This window comes from Amblyraja radiata, chromosome 23, assembly GCF_010909765.2.
Source record: "Amblyraja radiata isolate CabotCenter1 chromosome 23, sAmbRad1.1.pri, whole genome shotgun sequence".
NCBI classification, from domain to species: domain Eukaryota; kingdom Metazoa; phylum Chordata; class Chondrichthyes; order Rajiformes; family Rajidae; genus Amblyraja; species Amblyraja radiata.
In genome coordinates, this window is record NC_045978.1 from 22,232,780 (window position 1) to 22,253,779 (window position 21,000).

Genomic DNA, 21,000 nt, shown 5'->3' on the forward strand with positions numbered 1-21,000 from the left:
TAAATGGAGCTTGACAAAATGTATTAGTTCACAAGTGTGCTGGTCAAAAACAGAAAAGAAACAGTCAAGTAATTCATTGTTTTCCTCTATCAATGTTGAAAGCTTATTGACTGGGCAGGTTTCACTTTGATAATATAGTTGGCAATGGAAAGTTAGCACTTAAGGTAATCATGGATGCTGACACTAAGATAAGAATAAAATTTGCTTATAAAAGTTGCAGTCAGCTGCACAGTTCATGAAGGAATGCTTTCTATTGGTGGGCTCCATGTAAAAATGTAGGCCATAACTTTCAAAATACTATGTAGTTTAACAATTTTGTATATAAAACAGTCTGTGTGAGGAATTATAGAGCGGATTAATGCAATACAAGACTGCACTACAGAAGAAGATATTGTGGAGATCCAGTGGGTGATACTGTTATCACAGCAGTGCTGTGTGAGGAATGATGATAGGCACAAAGTGCTGGAGTAATTCAGCGGGTCAGGCAGCATCTCTAGAGAAAAAGGAGGGACCATTCTTCAGCCAGTCTGAAGAAGGGTCCCGACCTGACGCAGTTTCAGGAACGGTCCCGACCTGAGACGTTACCCATCCATTTTCTCCAGAGATGCTGCCTGACCCGCTGAGTTACTGCAGCACTTTGTGCCTATATTCCTGTGAGGAATGTACGGCTGTGGACAACACTGTTGACAAAAACTGCCCGAGGAACTAGAATTCCTCCAACTGCTGAGGAATGTGAGTATTTTATAAGCTGCAAGTGATACTTGGTCCTGAAAAGTTTGACATGATAAGTGCGCTGCACCTTCAGATACTTCTTTGTAAAGATGTCATCTCCCAGTGAGATGGTCTTGAGTTCCAGTCTCAATACAGAAAGTAAATATAATACTTATGGTGAAGCCTCCTGTGCAGCGTGACAGAGTGCCACACTATCAGAAACATTAAACTGAGGCCCAATCTGTTCTGTCAGCTAAAGGTAAAAGATCCAAAGAAAATCATCTCAAAGAAATGAAGAAATTTCCTCTGGTACCCTGGGCAACATTTGTTTCTAAATCAACCTCTCTAAAAACAGATCGTATTAACTTTATTTCACTGAATCTTGTGGATATTTGCTGGGAGCAAATGGGGGCTGTGTAAACACCATTTAGTTTAGTTTAGAGATACATTGTGGAAACAGGAGCTTGGCCCACCGAGTCCACACCGACCAACAATCACACTAGTTCTATGTTATCTCTACACACTAGGGGCAATTTGAAGAGACCAATTAACCTACAAACTTGCAAGTCTTTGTGATGTGGGAGGAAACCGGAACACCCGGAGGAAACCCACACAGTCACAGAGAGAATGTGCAATCTCCACACAGACAGCACTCGAGGTCAGTATTGAAATCGGGTCTCTAGGACAAGAGAAAATCCATGTGGTCACAGAGAGAACATGGAAACTCCACACAGACAGCACCGAAGATCACGGTTGAACCTGGGAGTGTGGCGCTGTGAGGCGACAGGTCTACCAGCTACACTACTGTGCACATTGAGGAGACGCAGTATGTTTCTCAGTAGATGAACCCAAGATTTCCTAATGTTTGATTCCATTTCACATCTTGGATACAGTTGTCCCACCTGCTGTTGAACTCTCGGCTTTAGTGGTTGGGTAGGGAAAAGTGGAGACTGGGGTTCATCCCAAAGCTCGGATATACAGTAGTTTTATTGCAAAGTGTTAATCTGGGAGCCTCCTCTAATCTGTTTAAAATATATAGCTTAAGGTTTTCTCTCAGTGATGATGGCTTCTGGAAAAACATATTTTAGAAAAATAGTTTTTTTAAAAATAAAATAAAAACAATGTTCATCCTGGTGGTGGCTTGTATCAGCCACATAACCAAAAGCAAGACTCCTGAGATAGAGGGGCAACTTGCCTATTAGTCCACGACAAGAAAGCATTTATTTTGTTGTATGCGTGTTTGTACGAGAGTCGGTGTTTGTTTGAGTATGTGTGTCCTGCCTTTGTTTGTAGGTGTGCAGATGTGTGTGTGGAAATGAGTTTTGTGTCTCTGTATGCATTGGAACATGATGTTACTCCGCATAAGAATGTGTGTGTGCCATTAAAGTGAAAGTTGTGGTGAATCCGTAGTATGTGCGTGAGAGTCAGTGGTATGTGTGTGCATGTATGTGAGTACGCATGTGTGTACATGTGCTTTGGAAACAATGTTTCTCCGCAGAGCCCCGAGTGAGTGTAACTCTGAGCTCAGCGCACCACCCTAACGGTGAGGACTCCCGGCAGAGTCTCAGAAGTTCTGCTGCCGCCGTTTCTTGGCATCGATGGCGTCGAGGATGGGCTGCCTCTTGGCCTGGTAGCGCTGGCGAATCTCTTCGATCTCCTGCTCCATCGTGGGGTCCAGCGAGGCAAGCCTCCGCTGTAGTTCTTCAACGCTCCAACTCTTTAACTGCAAACATATATTAAAAAGAAACGTTAGCTTTAACTTCCTTACCACCATAAAAAAAAAACCTGAACATAAACCTGAACATAATGATGGCACAGTGGTAGAGTTGCTGTCTTACAGCGCCAGAGACCCGGGTTCGATCCTGACTACGGGTCCTGTCTGTACGGAGTTTGTACATTCTCCCTCTGACCGCTTGTTTTCACCGGATGCTCTGGTTCCCTTCCACAGTTTAAAGACGTACAGGTTTGTAGGTTAATTGGCTTCGGTAAAGATCGTAAGTTGTTACGTGTGTGGGATAGCGCTTGTGTACGGGGATCGCTGGTCGGCGCGGATTCGGTGGGCCGAAAGGCCTGTTTCCGCGCAGTATCTCGCACCTAATCTGAACTAAATAAATAAGATGGGAGCTCATAAGTTCGTAAGTCATAGGAGCAGAATTAAGTCATTCAGCCAATTGAGTCCACTCCACCATTCAATCATATGATCCATCTTTCCCTCTAAACCCCATTCTCCTGCTGTCTCCCCAAAACCCTTCACACCCTTATTAATTAAGAACCTATCATTCTCTGCCTTAAAAATGACCACGCTCTGACTAAATAAATTCTTCCTCATCTCCTTTTGAGCTGATCGAGATGTCTGAAACAATTAAGAGATTTAATCTCTTATAGGAAAAAGTGTACAGGACGTACAGGAATAAAATGTACAGTAATAAAACTGAGCCCCCAAACTTCTCAATACATTCCTGTTTATGCTAAATTCCATGCCAGGAAGCAATTGCCCAGAAGAGGGGAATCAAGAATCAAGAGCTGGAGGACATAAGTTCAAGGTGAGGGGGGAAAGATTTAGCAGGAACCCGAGGGGCAACTTTTATTTTACACAAAGGGTTATGGGGACATGGAACGAGCTGCCAGAAGAGGTAGTTGTATCAGGTACTACCTGGGTTCGATCCTGACCATGGGTGCCGTATGTATAAAGTTTGCACATTCTCTCTGCACTATATTCTACTGCACTTTGTGATTTCCTGCAGGTCTCACAGCCCAAAGATGTGCGGTTTGTAGGTTAATCAGCCTCTCCAAAATGGTCCATAGTGCGTAGGGACTGGATGTGGCAGTGGGATAACATTAAACTAGTAGTGTTCAAAAGGGAACTGCAGATGCTGGAATATCGAAGGTACACAAAATTGCTGGGGAAACTCAGCGGGTGCAGCAGCATCTATGGAGCGAAGGAAATAGGCGACGTTTCGGGCCGAAACCCTTCTTCAGACTAGTAGTGTTTGTTTGTAAGCCAGCATCTGCAGTTCCTATTGTCTCCATAAAATGAGTGTGAACAGGTGATCGATAGTTGACGCGGACTCAGTGGCTGAATGGGATGTTTCCAATGCTGCATCTGCAAACTGAACTAAATGACGACGTGGAGACAAGGAACTGCAAGTGCTCTTTTACAAAAAAAAGACAAAATGTGCTGGAGTAACTCTGTCAGTGAGGCAGCATCGTTGGAGAGAATGTATAAGTGACGTTTTGGGTCGGGATCCTTCTTCAGACTGTATCAAAGTTCTCCAAATGACTAATTGATGCTCCTCATGGGATGGTTCATGGGAAAATATACATAAAATATAAAGACATTGTAGAATCCAAAGATACCAAAGACACCACCTTTAAAGGCATGCTAAAGAAAACAATAATTTTCGTAGCCTATTGTATTCTACTGCACATAAAACGTTTAATTAATTTTGGATTCTTAAAACAAGTCATACTCAGAAAATAATAACACTTAAAAGCTTTCTCCTTTAGTCTTGCATGGAGGCTCAAATCTCCATTGGAAAGATATAACACATGCCAGACATGGCAGATGAACGTTAGAGTTAATTAGAGATACAGCACGGAAACAGGCCCTTTGGCCCACAGAGTCCACGCCGACCAGTGATCACCAGTTCTATGTAATTCTACTTTCGCATCCACTCCCCACACGCTAGGGGCAATTTACAGATGGCCAATCAACCTACAAACCCGTAAGTCTTTGGAATATGGGAAGAAACCGGAGCACCCGGAGGAAACCCAGGAAACACACGGACAACGTGTAAACTCCGCACAGATAGCACCCGAGGTCAGGCTTGAACCCGGGTCTCTGGCATTTGTGAGGCAGCAGCTCTACCACTGCGCCACTGTGCTGCCCTATTGATTATCTGCTCCATTGAAGAGGACCTGGTCTTTGTTGTTAATGACCACTAAAGTCCCAGCAATTACAAATACTCTTTAATTACAGAAATTTTTAAATCAATGGTTTATTCTTTTTTTTTTTTCCCTGAATAGTTTTTGTCATGGAGCCAACTTCTCGATGTTTAGAAATTCAGTTAATTGCTTTTGGCACTTCCTGACTTGGCTAATGCTCGGCAGGCACGTGCTCTGGTCAGGAACTGACACTTGAAGTTCAGTCAAGGACACCATTTCAATTAATTAATAGAGTCCTCATCGCTTGGTACTGGGAGCAAATCCCCTCACCCATTACTTTAAAAAAACTGAAATCACAGAACATAGGAAAGTACAGCACAGGAACTGGCCCTTTGGCCCACAATGTCTGTGCCGAAAATGATGCCGTTAAACTAATCTCATCTGCAAAAAATGGTTCAGGCAATTGATGTTGAATGTACTAGGACTGATGCTGTCTCTCCAAACATTACTTAAAATGAGTAATTCTTTGCTGTCTCGGCACTGAAATCCACCCACTTGCATGGAGCACAGCAGGAGAGAGGGTAGCTTGTGTGGGTTGGGGTGGAGGTAGGGGAAGCAACTATTGTGCAAGATCACGTTTTCACTTGAGGCTGGGATAACACAAATTAGCTCGCCCATTGTTGAGGGCCCTGTGCGAATCCTTTAATAAAATATTAACATAGCTTTGTTTTATTGCAATTAACTGTTTCCATGGATAACCTCTAATTAAAATGACAGTGCTTTTGTGGCATTAATTTATCGAAATAGTGTCAAACATTAAAGTTTTATGAAATGAATTATTTTATCCTTATCAATAATAAACGCACAAAGTAAAACAAATTAACATTCAAAGATACATAGAAAACGAGAACAAAAATAGGCCATTCAGCCCTTTTCATGCATCAAAGAATATTATCTTAGCTGATCTATCACATTCCCATCCTCTCCCCAGACCCTTAGATGATTACTGAGAATACTTTCTATCTGTACAGGTTTCCCCACTTAAGGAAGAGATTAGGTTCTTAAAGAATACAGATAAATGTAAGGTGTTGCACTTTGGAAACTCAAACCAGGGCATGGCCCTAGAGAGTGTTGTAGAGCAGACGGATCTAGGAACGCACGTACATAATTCCCTGAAAGTGGCGTCACAAGTAGATAGAGTGGTCAAGAAGGCTTTTGGCACGTTGGCCTTCATCAGTCAGTGCATTGAGTATAAAAGTTGGGATGTTTTGTTACTGTTGTACAAGGCCACATTTGGAGTTTTGTGTTCAGTTTTGGTCACCCTGCTATAGGGCAGATGTCATTAAACTGGAAAGAGTGCAGAGAAGATTTACAAGAATGCTGCTAGGACTTTAGGACCTGAACTATATGCAGAGGTTAAGCAGGATAGGACTTTATTCCTTAGAACGCAGAAGGCTGAGAGGTGATCTTAAATCGAAGGTAGACACAAAATACTGGAGTAACTCAGCGGGTCAGACAGCATCTCTGGAGAGAAGGAATGGGTGACGTTTCGGGTCGAGACCCTTCTTCAGACTGATGTCAGGGGAGGGGATGGGACAAAGATAGAATGTAGTCTGAGACAGTAAGAAGACTAGTGGGAGAACTGGTAAGGGGGAGGGGATAGAGAGGGAAAACAAGGACTATCTGAAGTTAAAGAAGTCAATGTTCATACAGCTGGGGTGTAAACTACCCAAACTAAATATGAGGCGCTGTTCCTCCAATTTGCGCTGGGCCAAAACTCACATGGAGGCGAACATTCCAGAAGGTTTTGGAAGCCCGGGACGCAAGCCTATCGAGGGTGGAAGACGTTGCACATAACCGAACAGAATGGCGAAAGCTTGCTGCCCAATGCACTCAACAGTGTGGGAGGAACTAAGTCTAAGTAAGTCACTCTGACAATGGCGGAGGCCCGGGACAGAAAGGTCAGATTGGGAATGGGAGGGGGAGTTGAAATGCTGAGCGACGGGGCAATCAGGTAGGTTAAGACGGACTGAGCGAAGGTGTTCAGCGATCACCTATACACTAGTTCTACCCTACACACTAGGGACAATTTACAGAAGACGATTAACTAACGAACATGCACATCTTCGGAATGTGGGAGGAAACTAGAGCACCCAGAAGAAACCCACGTGGTTACAGAGAGAACGTACAAACTCAGTACAGATAGTCCCCGCACTGAGGATCAAAACCGAGTCTCTGGCGCTGTAAGGCAGCAACTATATCGCTGAGCCACTGTGCTGTCCAATAGGAAGGGCAACTTTTTCACTCAGGGGGTGGTGGGCATATGGAACAAGCTGCAAGAAGAAGTAGTTGAGGCAGGCACTTTAACAACATTTAAAGGGTACATAGATAGGAACATTTTTTACTGGGTCATAGACCAAATGGGGCCAAATGGGGCATTTTGGTCAGTATGGGCAATTTGGGCTGAAGGGCCTGTTTCCACGCTGTATGACTCTAATCCTTTGTCATATGAAAATATGTAGGGCAGGAGACCCAGTAAGCCCTTAGGTTTCAAAGGAATACTGTTTGAGTGGATTGTCAGACAAGTCAGAAGATAGTCAATCTCTTTCCAGAAAGGATGCAATTAAACAAATTGACAATCTGAAGCATTCAAGCTGAAACGTTTAGTCATTCATTCAAGGGACTTTGTTATCATATGGAAAAACACAGGTGCTTAAGAGAGATGTTTTTCCATTTTAAATAACTTGTTTATTTCAGACTCCTTCCCACTAACCCAATAGAAAAGACTGCTGAATCTCAACACAAGAGACTATAGAGGCTGGAATCTTGAGCAAAACACAAAGTGTTGGAGGAACTCAGCAGTTCAGGCGGCATCTGTGGAGGGAACGGACAGGTGACATTTTGGGTCTGGACCCTTCTTCAGTCACTGGTTTTCTCAAATCTGTGTTTGAAAGATCATTTCCAAAAATATTCCCTACATTGTAGCGAATAAAATTAATTGACAAGGTGAAATAAATAAAACTTTGATGTGGCACCGAATCATTAACCAAATTGTCATGGCCTTTTCTTGCTTCCTATTCTCCAGCCTTACAATCAGTCTGAAGAAGGGTCCCGACCTGAAACGTCATCCATCGACGTTCTCCAGAGATGATGCCTGACCTGCTGTGCTTTCCAGCATTTTGTGTCCACCTAATAAACCAGCATCTGCAGTTCCTTTTTATTATATTTATGTTATTTACTAAATTTGCTAACTGGGCAGACTAAAGCCTGCATATAAGCTCTCCCTTCTTTACATTTGAAAGACACAAAGTGCTGGTACAACTCAGGAGGTCAGGCAGCACCCTCCATGATCTGCGGGGATGCTGCCTCAAATAATGAAAGGCGAGATATAGTGGATGAGGAGAGGATGTTTCCACCGGTAGGAGAGTCTAGGACCACAGGGCACAGCCTCAAAATAAAAGGATATACTTGTAGTATGGAGATGGGGAGGAATTTATTTACTGGAGGGTGGTGAATCTTTGGAATTAATTGTCACAGACGGCTGTGGAAGCCAAGTCGTTGGGTATTTTTAAAGCCGAGATTGCTAGGATTTGATTAGCGAAGGTTATGGGGAGAATGCAGCAACTCTGGAGAACATGGATAGGTGACGTTTCGGTTGGGACTCTTCTTTAGACATATGGTGGGGAGAGGGGTGAGATGGAAGAAAGCTGGGAGAGAGCAGAAACAAGACAAAGGTTTGTAGGTTCATTGGTCCTCTGTAAATTGTGCCCAGTGTGTAGGGAGTGGATGCAAAAGTGGAATCAGTGTGAACGGGTGACCGGTGGACGGTGGACGGCATGGACTCGGTGGGCAGAAGGGCCTGTTTATATGATGAGTCTCCCACGCCTTTATTTGCTTGCTCCTGTTAGCCAACCTTATACCCACAACAATATGGTACTCCTGCACAATGAGCTTTTATGGCTTGCATTAACATCTCTTACAGCCCCTTACCAGACAACAACTGAACACCACGGATTCTCCGTTAAAGCATGTTACTTCGACTGAGGAATGAATAAATTAATCAATTTCCCCTTCACAAAGCCATATTGACTTTGCCCGACCTTGAAGTTCTCTGTGTTCTGCCACAATGTATTTAATAATAGCTTAATAGCTTCTAACGTTTTTCCTGTGACAGATTTGACAAGTATATATCAATTACTGCGACACTATATCCAAGCCAGACATCATCGGGTCCAATACAGGTTAAGATTTATGTCTGAAAAGCCCCGCAGCTGAACTGTTCTTCAAGTGCTAATCGTGAAGGAGTACAGAGTCATTGGATAGAGGCAGAGAGTCATACAGCACGGAAACAGGCCCTTCGGCCCAATTCATGCTGACCAAGATGCCTCATCTAAGCCAATCCCATTTCATATGGCCCATATCTCTCTAAACCTTTCTTATCCTTTTAGTTGAGTTTAGTTTAGAGATACAGCATGGAGATAGGCCCTTTCGGCCCACCGTGTCCACGCCGACCAGCGATCTGCACATGAACACTATACTATACCCATGAGGGACAATTTTTACATTTTCACTATGATTCCCCAACTCTTGGGAAACAAGACTGCGTTCACCCAATATATCCCTCTCATGACTTTATCAGGGGCTGCCAACATTGGGTGAGAGTTGAGAGTGAGAAATTGCAAGGGAGCATAGCGACTGGGGGGGGGGGGGGGGGGGGGGGGGGGTGTCCCTCACGGTAGGGAGCTTTTGCATTTTTCTGCTTGAAATTGTGCAATCTGGTGCATACTGTAGCGAGTCTTTTAACTTACACTTGAATGCTACATTTATGCTTCAAATTGGATTAAGTATGAATAAGGTTAGGCTAAATTACATTCCTAATTACATTCCACAGTTGAGCCTGGCTCTGATCAACAGGTGCAGCACATGAATGACCATGTATGGAAATCAGATTATAATTCATGCTGTTATGCATATATATATATAGAGAAACAAAAACATAGAAACAAGGCAAGAGGAGTCAGACTTCCATCACTGTTCTGCACAAATAAATCAATCAACCTTACCCTTTGACTATAGAAACAAGACAAAATTAATGCCACATATTCAACCGTATATGTTTCAATTAAATTAAGATATATATGTAAAACATATATATGGAAACAGGCCCTTCGGCCCACCAAGTCCACACCGGCCAGCAATCTACCATACACCAGTTGTATCCTACAAGCCATGGACAATTTACAGAAGCCAATTAACCTACAAACCTGCACTTCTTTCGGACGTGGGAGAAACCGGAATATCCAGAGAAAACCATGTCATAAGGAGAATGTACAAATACTGTACATAGTCAGGATCAAATCTGGGGTCTGTGGTGCTGCAGCAACTCCATCGCTGGGCCACCGTGCCACCCCATTTAATTATTTTTTCTGTAATATATTTATTATGGTGTCACGCCAATAAAGATGAACACATGATCTGATTTCTGCCCTTAGTTGGATAATACACATCTCCAGTCATTGTGTTTTATGGCTGGTTTTCAACCTCTTCAGTCTGAAGGTCTCGACCCAAAACGTCACCTATCCTTTCTCTCCAGAAATGCTGCCTATCCTGCTGAGTTATTCCAGCTTTTAGTGTCTAACCGGATTAAACCACCATCTGTAGTTCCTTCCTACACTCTTTGTAAAGCGAAACAGGTCTTTTCCTCACCTCGATTGCTGCAGAGAATACAATCCCAGTTATCAAATCTTTCTTCAAAGTGAAAAAAAAAATTCCAGCCCTGCCAATATGTTCATAAATCGTACCTGGATCCTCTCCAGAGCAACTGCACCCTTTCTACAGTGTGTCATAGTCTTACAGCATGGAAACAGGCCATTCATCCCAACTTGTCCATGCAGATCCAGATATTCTACCTAAACTAGTCCCGTTTATCCGCATTTGGCCCATATCCCTATAAACCTTGTGTGTCCCAGTGGGTGTGCAAGGGTGTGTGTTAGGTTGTGTGTGAGAGTGTGTATCAGTGAAGCGGCGACAACACCCGGAGTGAGCAGAGACTTGCCGATGTCCGGGGAGCATTTCCCACTCCCCCCCCTCCTGGGAATGCGGGCTGGCCCAGGTTATCTGTGTCCAGCTGGGTGGGGTCCGGAGGAGGTGAGGGACAGTGACCCGGGGGTTGGGCATCGGAGCGGAGCCTTAGCCCAAGATTCATCCCCGCGGCTCCGGAGGCGGCACCGACGCCCCCACTCACCCGGTTCGCTCCTGGCTCCGGGCCGGGGTTAAAACTCCATGCGGTGTGGACAGAGCGGCCGCCGGACACAGAGCCGCCGGAGGTGGGGGTGGGAGGTGTGAGCGATGCCTCAGGGGTCGGTGCTGGGACCACTGCCATGCCTCACCTCTTACACCATTTGCACGGGAATGTGAATGCGGGTGAGGCAGCATCTATAGAGCGGTAGACAAAAATGCTTGAGCGTGGAGAAGGGTTAAACTCAGACATAGATGCTGCCTCACCTGCTGAGTTTCTCCATCATTTTTGTCTACATTGCCATTTTAAATAGTATGCGATGGGCTTAAGCCAATTGCTCGTTCTTTACGGGAAACCCGCCAACAGAAAACTATTCTTATTGGTGAGTGTGGAGGAGCGCGCCTTTATTTATTTATTTATTTAATAAAAAAAAGATTTGAGCGTGGGTACTTCTACCATCAGCGTGAGAGTGTGAGAATTTCGTCAAATGCGCGTGTCTCACGCTCAATGCGTGAGAGTTGGCAGCCCTGACTTTATGCACATTTATAAGACGATCCCTCAATCTCCTCCGCTCAAAGGAATAAACCACTGGCCTGCCCAACCTCTCTCTGTAGCTCAGGCCCTCAGCACACATCTTCGTAATTCTTCGCTGCACGCTCAATACCTGATATATTAAGACTGTTTAGTGACCTTAAACATCGAATGGACAACACTTCCAACTGCTGGCTGGGTTCTCTAGAACCAAGGATCACACAGTCTCAAAATAAGGGTCAGCTATTGAGGACTGAGATAAGAAGATTCTTTGCTGCTCCACAGAAGGAAGTGAATTTTTGGCACTCTCCCTTCCAGAGAGTCACGGAACTTTCAAATATTCCAGAAGAATCAAGGGAAGCAGTGTTACCGCAGAATGATGCTGGTAAAAGATCAGCCATGGTCTTATTGAATGACAAAGTAGGTACAAGGGATGAATGTGGAGGAAGGATCTGCTGATGCTGGTTCATACCAAAGATAGACCCAAAATGCTGGAGCATCTCAGCAAGAACACAGAGAATCGCTGGAGAAGGGTTCTGACCTGAAACATCACCTATTCTTTTTCTCCAGAGATGCTCCTCGACTCGCTGAGTTTCTCCAGCATTTTGTGCCTAACAAGGGCAGAATTGTCATGTCCTGCTTGTATTTCTAATGTCCCCGAGGTGGTTATGGTATCAAAGTAATTGGTTCTTAATCATTTATGTGCACAGCTGGTAGAGCTGCTGCACCACAGTGCTGGATACCTGGGATCATCCTGACCACGGGTGCTGTCTGCGTGGAGTTCTATGTTATCCCACTTTTACACCCAGTCCCTATACACTGGGGGGAATTAACAGAGGGCCAATTAGGCTATAAACTCGCAGCTTCATCCAGAGATGAAACTGGAGCACCCAGAGGAAACCACGCGGCCACAGGGAGAATGTATAAACTGCACACACAGACAGCATTCGAGGTCAGGACTGAAACCATGTCTCTGGCGCTGTGAGGCAGCAGCTAGGCCGTTCTAAAAAGGTTTGCCCCTCCAAATACTCCCCAACTAACTACAGCAAGCTGACTCAGATCAACCACATACCCAGACAGACACTTCTCAACCTAATCATGACGACTCAGTTGATACCTCCTCTCTTCACAAAGCAGCTACAACAAACTTTCTTTCAGAGAATCAGCAGTGGATCAAAGAGAGATATATGCTCTCATGGGTTAACTTGCAATGAAGTCCATTGTGGTGATGCTGAATGTAGCTGTCTTCTGCCGGGTTATTTTCCGTCTAAAACTGTAATTTTCTTACAAAGCCCGAGCAATGCAGTGGCAATCTTTGATGTCCGCTTGCTGTTAGAGCCACGGGAGACGGAAATTAATGATCCAGCTTGGTGACAGCTCAATGTCATTCACAAAACGATGAGAGACAGTCGGGGAAACGTGTAATGATGAAGTTCACCTTCTTTATAAAGTTTGACTATCAGATACTGAACAAGATTATTAGCATTTGGTGGGGAGTTTGCCAAAGTGTACATTCATTTTATGTTTGATTATTGGATACCCAACAGGAAGATTATCAGCACCTTATGAAAACAGGTTGCAGAATTTAAAATCTAATCGCTATTAGCAAATCGATACAATTCTCATTGGCTTTTGAAGCACATCCAAATCACAATGCTAATTGCCCTCATACCCATTCCTGCCTTGAAGGTGTATGCAGTCCCTTGAAGCTCCTCACATTCCAGGTTTTCCAGCATCCAGTCACCTCAGGGGATTCACTGCACTCTCTCAACTTATTCATGACTTCTGCAGGGATTTTTAATCCTGATCTTGCTAAATTACCAAGGCCAAGTGCCATGGGATATTTATGGGATAAGTGCACCAGTCTGGATGCATATTACACGTCTCAGCCTTTTGAAATGTGGCCTTGTAATGCACTTACAACGCTGTGTGGTACACTACAGATTTACCATATATTATCTTAAACCACTTTAACCAAGGATCAATGATATGGAATATTCTGGGAGAGAACTACTCTACTATTGATCATCAAGCAACTGCCCTAAAAGCCTGACGCGAAATGTCACCTGGCACGTTCTCCACAGATGCTGCCTGACCTGTTGAGTTACTTCAGCACTCTATTTTATTTTAACTTTCCTAAGAGCACTGACTCCTTCAATCCTCCCTTTGCCTTGCATGCTCATCTTCAACATTTCCTAGTTATGTTGAAAGGGCGTTGAAATGTTAATTATTTCTCTTTAGTGTACTTTGGAGACACAGCATGGAAACAGACCCTTCGGCCCACTTGTCCATGCCAACAATTGATCACCCGTTCACAAGAGATCTACGTTATCCCACTTTCTCATCCACTCCCTACAGACTAGGGACAATTTTATAGAGGCAACTTAAGCTACAAACTTTGGAGTGTGGGAGGAAACCAAAGCACGTCGGTTTAGTTTAGTTTAGTTTATTATTGTCAATTGTATCGACATACGGTGACGATCTTTTGTTGTGTGCTATCCATTCAAAGAAGACTGTATATGATGCATGATGCCTGCAATTATTATTCATCCCTAATTGTCCTGAAATGTACAGTTTAAAATCAACCATCATGCAATTAAAAGCAATTGCAGATTCTGGTTTGTACCAAAGATAGACACATAATGTAGAAGGGTTCTGACCCTTATATACAGCTTTGTTAACCATCGCTACGTTTAAGAAACACTTAGACAGGTTTATAGATAGGATAGGATTAGAGGGACATGGGCCAAAATAAGGCAGATGGGACTAGAGTAGATGGGGCATGTTGGTCGCCATTGACAAGGTGGGCCGAATGGCCTGTTTCCATGCTGCATGACTCTAGCTAGGGAAGGGTTCCGACCTGAAACGTCCCCTATCCATTTTCTCCAGAGATGCTGCCTGACCCGCTGAGTTACTCCAGCACTTTGTGTCTATCAAAGTCAACCGTACAAGGGTGTGGAAGCATATAGGGTTGAGACTGGGCAAGGACAGCAAGTTTCCTTTCCTGAGGGTGAATGAGTGAATCAAATGTGTTATTACCACAATTTAGTGGCTTTCTCCCCTGTATTTTTACATTTTCATTTAATTACTTAAATTTAGATTCCTAAGCTGCACTGCTTCAGGATTAATTGTCCGGAACTTTGGCAGTTCATCAGGTAACTTAACATTAGGATGCTGTATCTCTGCCAGATTTTCCAACATTACCGACTCAATACTGTTTCCACACAGCTTCAGCTGGGTTACAAAGCCTGGATACAAACTGGCATTTTTGTGAAAGCACTGGAAGAAATATCATGGTTAAAAAAGATTATACTGTTAAAGAAAGGTCAGCAGCAGATGATATTTTGCTGGCTCTCTCCACTCTGCTCTGGAGCAGCTGAACAACAGGAATACATACACCAGGTTACTGTTAATCGATTACAGCTCAGCGTACAACACAATCATCCCATAGAGTGACACAGCTTGCCCACACCGACCAACATGGCCCATCTACACTAGTCCCACCTGCCTGCCTTTGGCCCATATCCCTCTAAACCTATCCTATCCATGTACCTGTCTAAATGTTTCTTAAATATTGCGAAAGTACCTACCTCAACTACCTCCTCCAGCAGCTCGTTCCATACACCCACCACACTCTGTGTGAAAAAGTTACCCTTCAGGTTCTGGCTGCGGGAGGGAGTGCAGTGTCTCAACGGTGGAGTGGGCAGCTGGCTGGACTGGGAGCCGCTGCAAGAGGCCGAGCCCGTGGACCGTACACGGCCTGCAGTGGTGGAGAACACCACAGCTAGGCCGACCCCACACCACAGGGTCAAGAACCCTGCACTGAAAAACTGGGACTGGAAAATGGCAACAAAACCTGGCTACTTTATATACTGTGTCAGTGTACTGCGGCTGTACACGTGTACTGTATCTGAGATGCTTATCTAAAATATATCTAAGTGCTTATGCAGTGATACTGAATACAAAAATGAATTTCACTGTACCTCTGTACATGGGACAAATAAAATCCCATTACCAACAGAGCACTATCAATCACCTCCTGCACTTCCATGGACTTCTTTCCTAATTGTGTTTTGCACCAATATCTTGTTTTTGCAGTCTTTTTCCATTCCACTGCCTTGTATAATTTACGTATAATGCATAATTTATGTGTTGTATACTGCTCACCATCCCGGTGATGCTGTTGCAAGCAAGATTGTCAAGTAATGCGCAGTACTTGTGCATACGACAATCAATTGTATAATAATAATAATAATCTGTAACAATATCACCGTATTAGTTGTCCGAGTGGATGTACTGGTTCCAAGGCAACGGAAGAAAGAAGTGTCTCAGGGTTGCGCAGCGGTAGATTTTCTGCCCTACAGCGGCAGAGACCTGGGTTCGATCCTGACTGTGCCTGCTGTCTGCACAAAGTTAGTACGTTCTCCCTGTGACCACGTGGGTTTTCTCCGGTTTCAAAGGTATTTTATTGGTCACATTCACATACACCGAGGTGTAATGAAGTGAAATGTTTTTTGCCATTTTGCAGCACACAAAGAAAGAATACAGACATAACACCAATGAGAGTCTTAAACACAAAGAACATCCCCCCACAATGGCTCCCACCATGAGGGAAGGCACAAAGTCCAGTCCCCAACCCCAGTTCACCCATAGTCGGGCCTATTGAGGCCCGATGTTCCTGGCCGTTCTCGCCGGGTGGTGGTGCTCCGGCGTCGGGAGAGTCCTCACAGCGGCATGGGAACCCTGGAACGGCTGCCTCCGTACTGGAGGCCGCGGCTTCCGAAGCCGACAAGGCCGCGCCTGATGGAGCTCCACAACTGGCGATCTCGTCACGAGATCCCAGGCTCCCGGTGTAAAGTTCGGCGCCGCCGCCCGCAGCTGGCCGCCCCACAGTCCCGCAGCTCCGCGATGTTTTACCCGGCGGTCTCAGCTCACCGGAGCTCCAGCGCGGCGACCCAGGCAAGGCATCGCCGCTCCACGATAGCGCTCCAGCGCTGTGCCGCCGCCGAAGCCAAGGTTCTGGGCGGTCCGCGACAGGAAACGCCGCTGGTAGGCCGCGAGGACGGGTTGAAGCTGCAGCCCGGAGAAAAGCTGCCTCTCCGACCAGGTAGGGGCCCTGAAAGGCAGTTTCCCCCTCCTCCCACCCCCCCCACCCCCCACACAAAAAAGTCTAGACCTCCAAACAAAACACTTTAACTAACTAAAAATAAAAATAAAACGGTGAAAAGACAGACAACTGCTGGCCACACACTCTAAGGACGTACAGGTTTGTAGGTTAATTGGCATTGGTAAAAAATTGTTCCGTGTGTTGGATAGTGCTGGCGAACCAATTGCTGGTCGGTGTGGACTCGGTAGGCCGAGGGGCCTGTTTCCGCGCTGGTGGTCTAAAGTATAAAACAATCCTTATAATCAAGTCTGGAGGGCTGTGAAAGAATGCCAAAAAAACAAGGCTGAAGCAGTTAGAACCACCTGGAGCTTAAAATTGTCAAATGGATTATCCATTTTGTATTCCTCTTGAGGTCTATACCATCACAGCAAATACGATCGCACCGAACCTGATTCATTGCATGTGACATCAATAAACAGCTGTTGGCAATGGATAAAGCAAAGGCTTCAAGAACAGAATGCAACACAAAGGTCATGCGCAAGACTTGTGATCTATTACTAGCCACAACTCTATACCCTGGGATGCTGTCTGACCCACTGAGTTACTCCAGAATTTTATGTCTTTCCTTGGTAAACCAGCATCTGCAGTTCCTTCTTTTCACTCTATACCCGTTTACTTGTTCACAAAAAGCAGGACTCACTCGAGAACTCCCGGCCTCCCTTTCATTCTTTGGTACAACTAGAACTCCACCTTTCAGATAAAGCTTTGTGTCACAGCTCATAATATCTCCGACTTTGGCATCCGTCTCTGTCATTGTCAGATCACATTCCTTTCAAATACGCAACTTGCCCTTCAAAGAGTATTCACGGAGTTAGAGAAAAGATGAAACAATGGATCGTTTTCAGCAGGGGTGTTGGGTGGAATTCATTCAACTATTCCCTTGAAGTGCAAAACAAAAAGTCTCTTTTTTTTGCAGTACTTTTAGACTTTAGAGATACGGCACGGAAACAGGCTCTTCGACCCACGAGTCTGTGCCAACCAGCGCTCACTCCGTGCGCTAACCTACACACACTAGGGACAGCTTACCAAAGCCAATTAACCTACAAACCTGTACCTCTTTGCAGTGTGGAAGGAAACCGGAGCACCCGGAGAAAACCCACGCGATCACAGGGAGAAGGTACATGCTCCATACAGACAGCACCCGTAGTCAGGATCGAACCCGAGTCTCTGGCGCTGTAAGGCAGCAACTCTACCGTTGCGCCACCTTGCCGTCCTTACCTCTAAACTCAAATCATTGGAACCTTTTTTGCAGCTGCCTCATAAATAAAATATATTTTTCTTTTTAAAAACGTGCCTCTCTCCAATACAATAGTGAGAAATTGTTCTGTGGCGTTTCAAAAAAAAAAAATCAATCAATGGAGCCTGCTAGTTAAATGACAAAATAACCTTCAAACATTGAATCACCAGGGTTAAACCTTCTGGAGCCGGCCTCAAGCAGTGCTTTGTTAAATTGTACATTACATCAATCTCTTCCCCATACAATGCCCCAACTCAAGTGAAACAATGCATCTCAGATTCATCTTAAAATAATCCTGATTGGTATGACAATGATGAGCCTTGATAACAGCGCTCTGGGCTCTCGCCTCTCGCTGTTAGTGTATATATGCACATTTTACGCTCCTTCCCCTTCCCCATCCCATCCTAAGAATGTCAGCTGAACTATGAGAGAATAACATTGGGAAAGAGTACAGAGAATTTGTTTCCTTTAGGCAATGCTGTTGAACTGTCAACGCAAAAACACTCAAGATGAAAAATGTCCATTCATTTAAGATAAAATTAAAACGCACAATTCACTCTGCCTCCAAAGTAGATAACCAATCATTCCTCTCAAGCTCGAAATAATTCTAGGACCCTAATTAAGTGGCTCAGTTTACAAATAATGGAGTATTCATTGACACAAAAGAACCAGGCAATGAGCTGAGGCAATGCAAGACTCATGACGTGCGGGTTTGTGTGTGTGTGTGCGCGCGTGTGTGTGTGTGTGTGTGTGTGTGTGTGTGTGTGTGTGTGTGTGTGTGTGTGTGTGTGTGTGTGTGTGTGTGTGTGTGTGTGCGCGTGCGTGTGTGTGTGTGTGTGCGTGTATGTCATCAAGCAGATGCGAGAAAGATGGAAGGTACTTGATGCAAATTTTTTTGTTTTTGTTTAAGTGATACAGTGTGGAAACAGGCCCTTTGGCGCACCGAGCATCCGGAGAAAACCCACGCGGTCACGGGGAGAATGTACAAACTCCGTACAGACAACAGCAGTACTCAGGATCGAACACGGGTCTCTGGCCCTGCAACTCTACCGTTGCGCCACTGTGCCACCTGGGGTTTACACAGGAGCGGCAGAATTTTGAACGACCTCAAGCTCACAGATGGAAGAACGAATGCAGCCCACCCAAGTATTTACAGGAAACGTCAATATGCCCCATCTAAGCTAGTCCCGTATGCTGATGAGTTACTGCAACACTGCTAAGGAAGCAGCAGATGCAATGGGGACGCCTTCACCGGCAGGATCTACCCCAGGTTGTACACCATTCTGACATGGAAATATGTCAATAGTCCTTCATCAACATGGAGTCTCCGTAACGTTGCAAATATCTTCATCAGAAGGATAGCAGTCGATGAAGAAACCATCTTTTAGTAAATAAGAATCAATAAGAGTGATAGTCATATGGAAACAGGCCCATCTGCCCAACTTGACCATGCTGACCAACATGCCCTATCTACCTTAGTCCCACAAGCCTGCGTTTCGCCATATCCCTTGAAACCTACCTAATCCGTGTATCTGTCTAAATGTTTCTTAAACATTGCAATAGTACCTGCCTCAAGTACCTTCTCTGGCAGCTCGTTCCATACACCTTGTGCGAAAATGTTACATTTCAAATTTCTATTAAAACTTCACCTCTCACCTATGTCTGGTTCTCAATTCCACTGCTCTGTGCGATCTATCCCACTCTTGTACACCTCTATAAAATCACCCCCCCCCCCCATCCCACTGCTCTACAAGGAGTAAAGTCCTAGTCTGTTCGATCTCTACCTATAGCTTCGGCCCTCGAGTCCTGGCAACATCCTCGTAAATCTTCTCTGCACCTTCTCCAGCTTGACAACATCTTTCCTATAAACATGGTGACCAAAACTGAACACAATACTTAGTTGGAGGAAACTGTTGCCCATCTTATTCTGGATGTGGGATGTGGTTAGACAATTACTGCATGGTGGTGTAGCAGTAGAGTTGCTGCCTTACAGCGCCAGAGAGCCGGGTTCAATCCTGATTACGGGTGCTGTCTGTACAGAGTTTGTACTTTCTCCCTGTGACCATGTGGGTTTTCTCCAAGTACTCTGGTTTTCTCCCACATTCCAAAGATGTACAAGTTTGTAGGTTATTGTCTTTGGTTAAAAAATGTCTGTCCCTAGTGTGTAGGATAGTGCTAGTGTATGCAGATTGGTGGTCGGTGGGCCGGAGGGTCTGTTTCCACGCTGTATCTGTAAACTAAACTAATATTAAGAAATGACAGCAAAGATCAATATATAATGATGCAGCAAAGGAAACCAATAAGCATTAATTAATGCATGCAATTAAAACAATTACAAATACTTACGACGTTCACGATAGACATTCAAAGCTTTTCTCCCTAGGGTGGGAATGTCAAGGCTAGAGAGCATAGCTTTAAAGTGATTGGCGCAGTTTAAAGGAGGCATGCAGGACAATTCTATTTACACAGAGGGTGGTGAGTGCCTCAAATGCACTGCTGGGGGTTGGTGGTGGAGGCAGATATGATAGTAGCGTTTAAAAGGCTATGTTCAAGGATATGCAGGGAATGGAAGAATATAGATCACATGCCGACAGATGAGATTAATTTAGTTTGGCATCATGTTCCGTGCTGACATTGTGGGCTGAAGGGCATGTTCATGTGCTGTACCGTTCGATGTTCTATGTATTCAGACTTGAGAGGGTGCAAAGAAAATTAAAGCAAAACATGACCAGCAATAAACTTTTCCATTAAAATTCACTTTGCCTCTTCGGAACATTCCCATTATTGTAACTTTAGTTGGAACTTTTATTGAGAAAACAAAATGGCAATTGCTTTTTTTTTATTGCTCATTTTGTATCTTCAGGGCACCTCCTGGCATTTCTGACAACAAATTTCAATTAAAGTGCAAGAATTGTTCTGACGATTGACATAATAGATAATTTGCACACTGCAAGGACACAACGAATAGCAAAAGGATGGGTGCATTTTTGGCTGCGGGTCATGAGATAAGAACTGATTAGCAGGCAGCGATGACCTGCTCCTCTTCAAACAGTGATAATCTTCCACACAACCCCAGCCCAACGAGGCAAGGGTCTGTACGTCAGAGACAACACAACACTGGCAATGCAGGACTCTTGGTCGCTATGATTATGCATTCACTTTCTGACTGGTCTGACCCTTCTGCAGTCTGAAGAAGGGTCACGACCCAAAATGTCACCTATTCCGTTTCTC

General features: G+C 44.6%; 1 protein-coding gene across 2 annotated transcripts in view; it reads right to left on the minus strand.

The window, feature by feature from the left end:
* Positions 1–1,680: 1,680 nt before the first annotated feature.
* stk4 (serine/threonine kinase 4) overlaps positions 1,681–21,000 on the minus strand; it is a 108,425-nt gene continuing 89,105 nt past the window's right edge. For both annotated transcript variants that reach the window (XM_033041755.1, XM_033041754.1), the window contains one exon: positions 1,681–2,434. In XM_033041755.1, the coding sequence (XP_032897646.1) occupies positions 2,276–2,434 (159 nt within the window). In that variant the 3' untranslated portion in view covers positions 1,681–2,275. The remainder of the gene's footprint in view (positions 2,435–21,000) is intronic.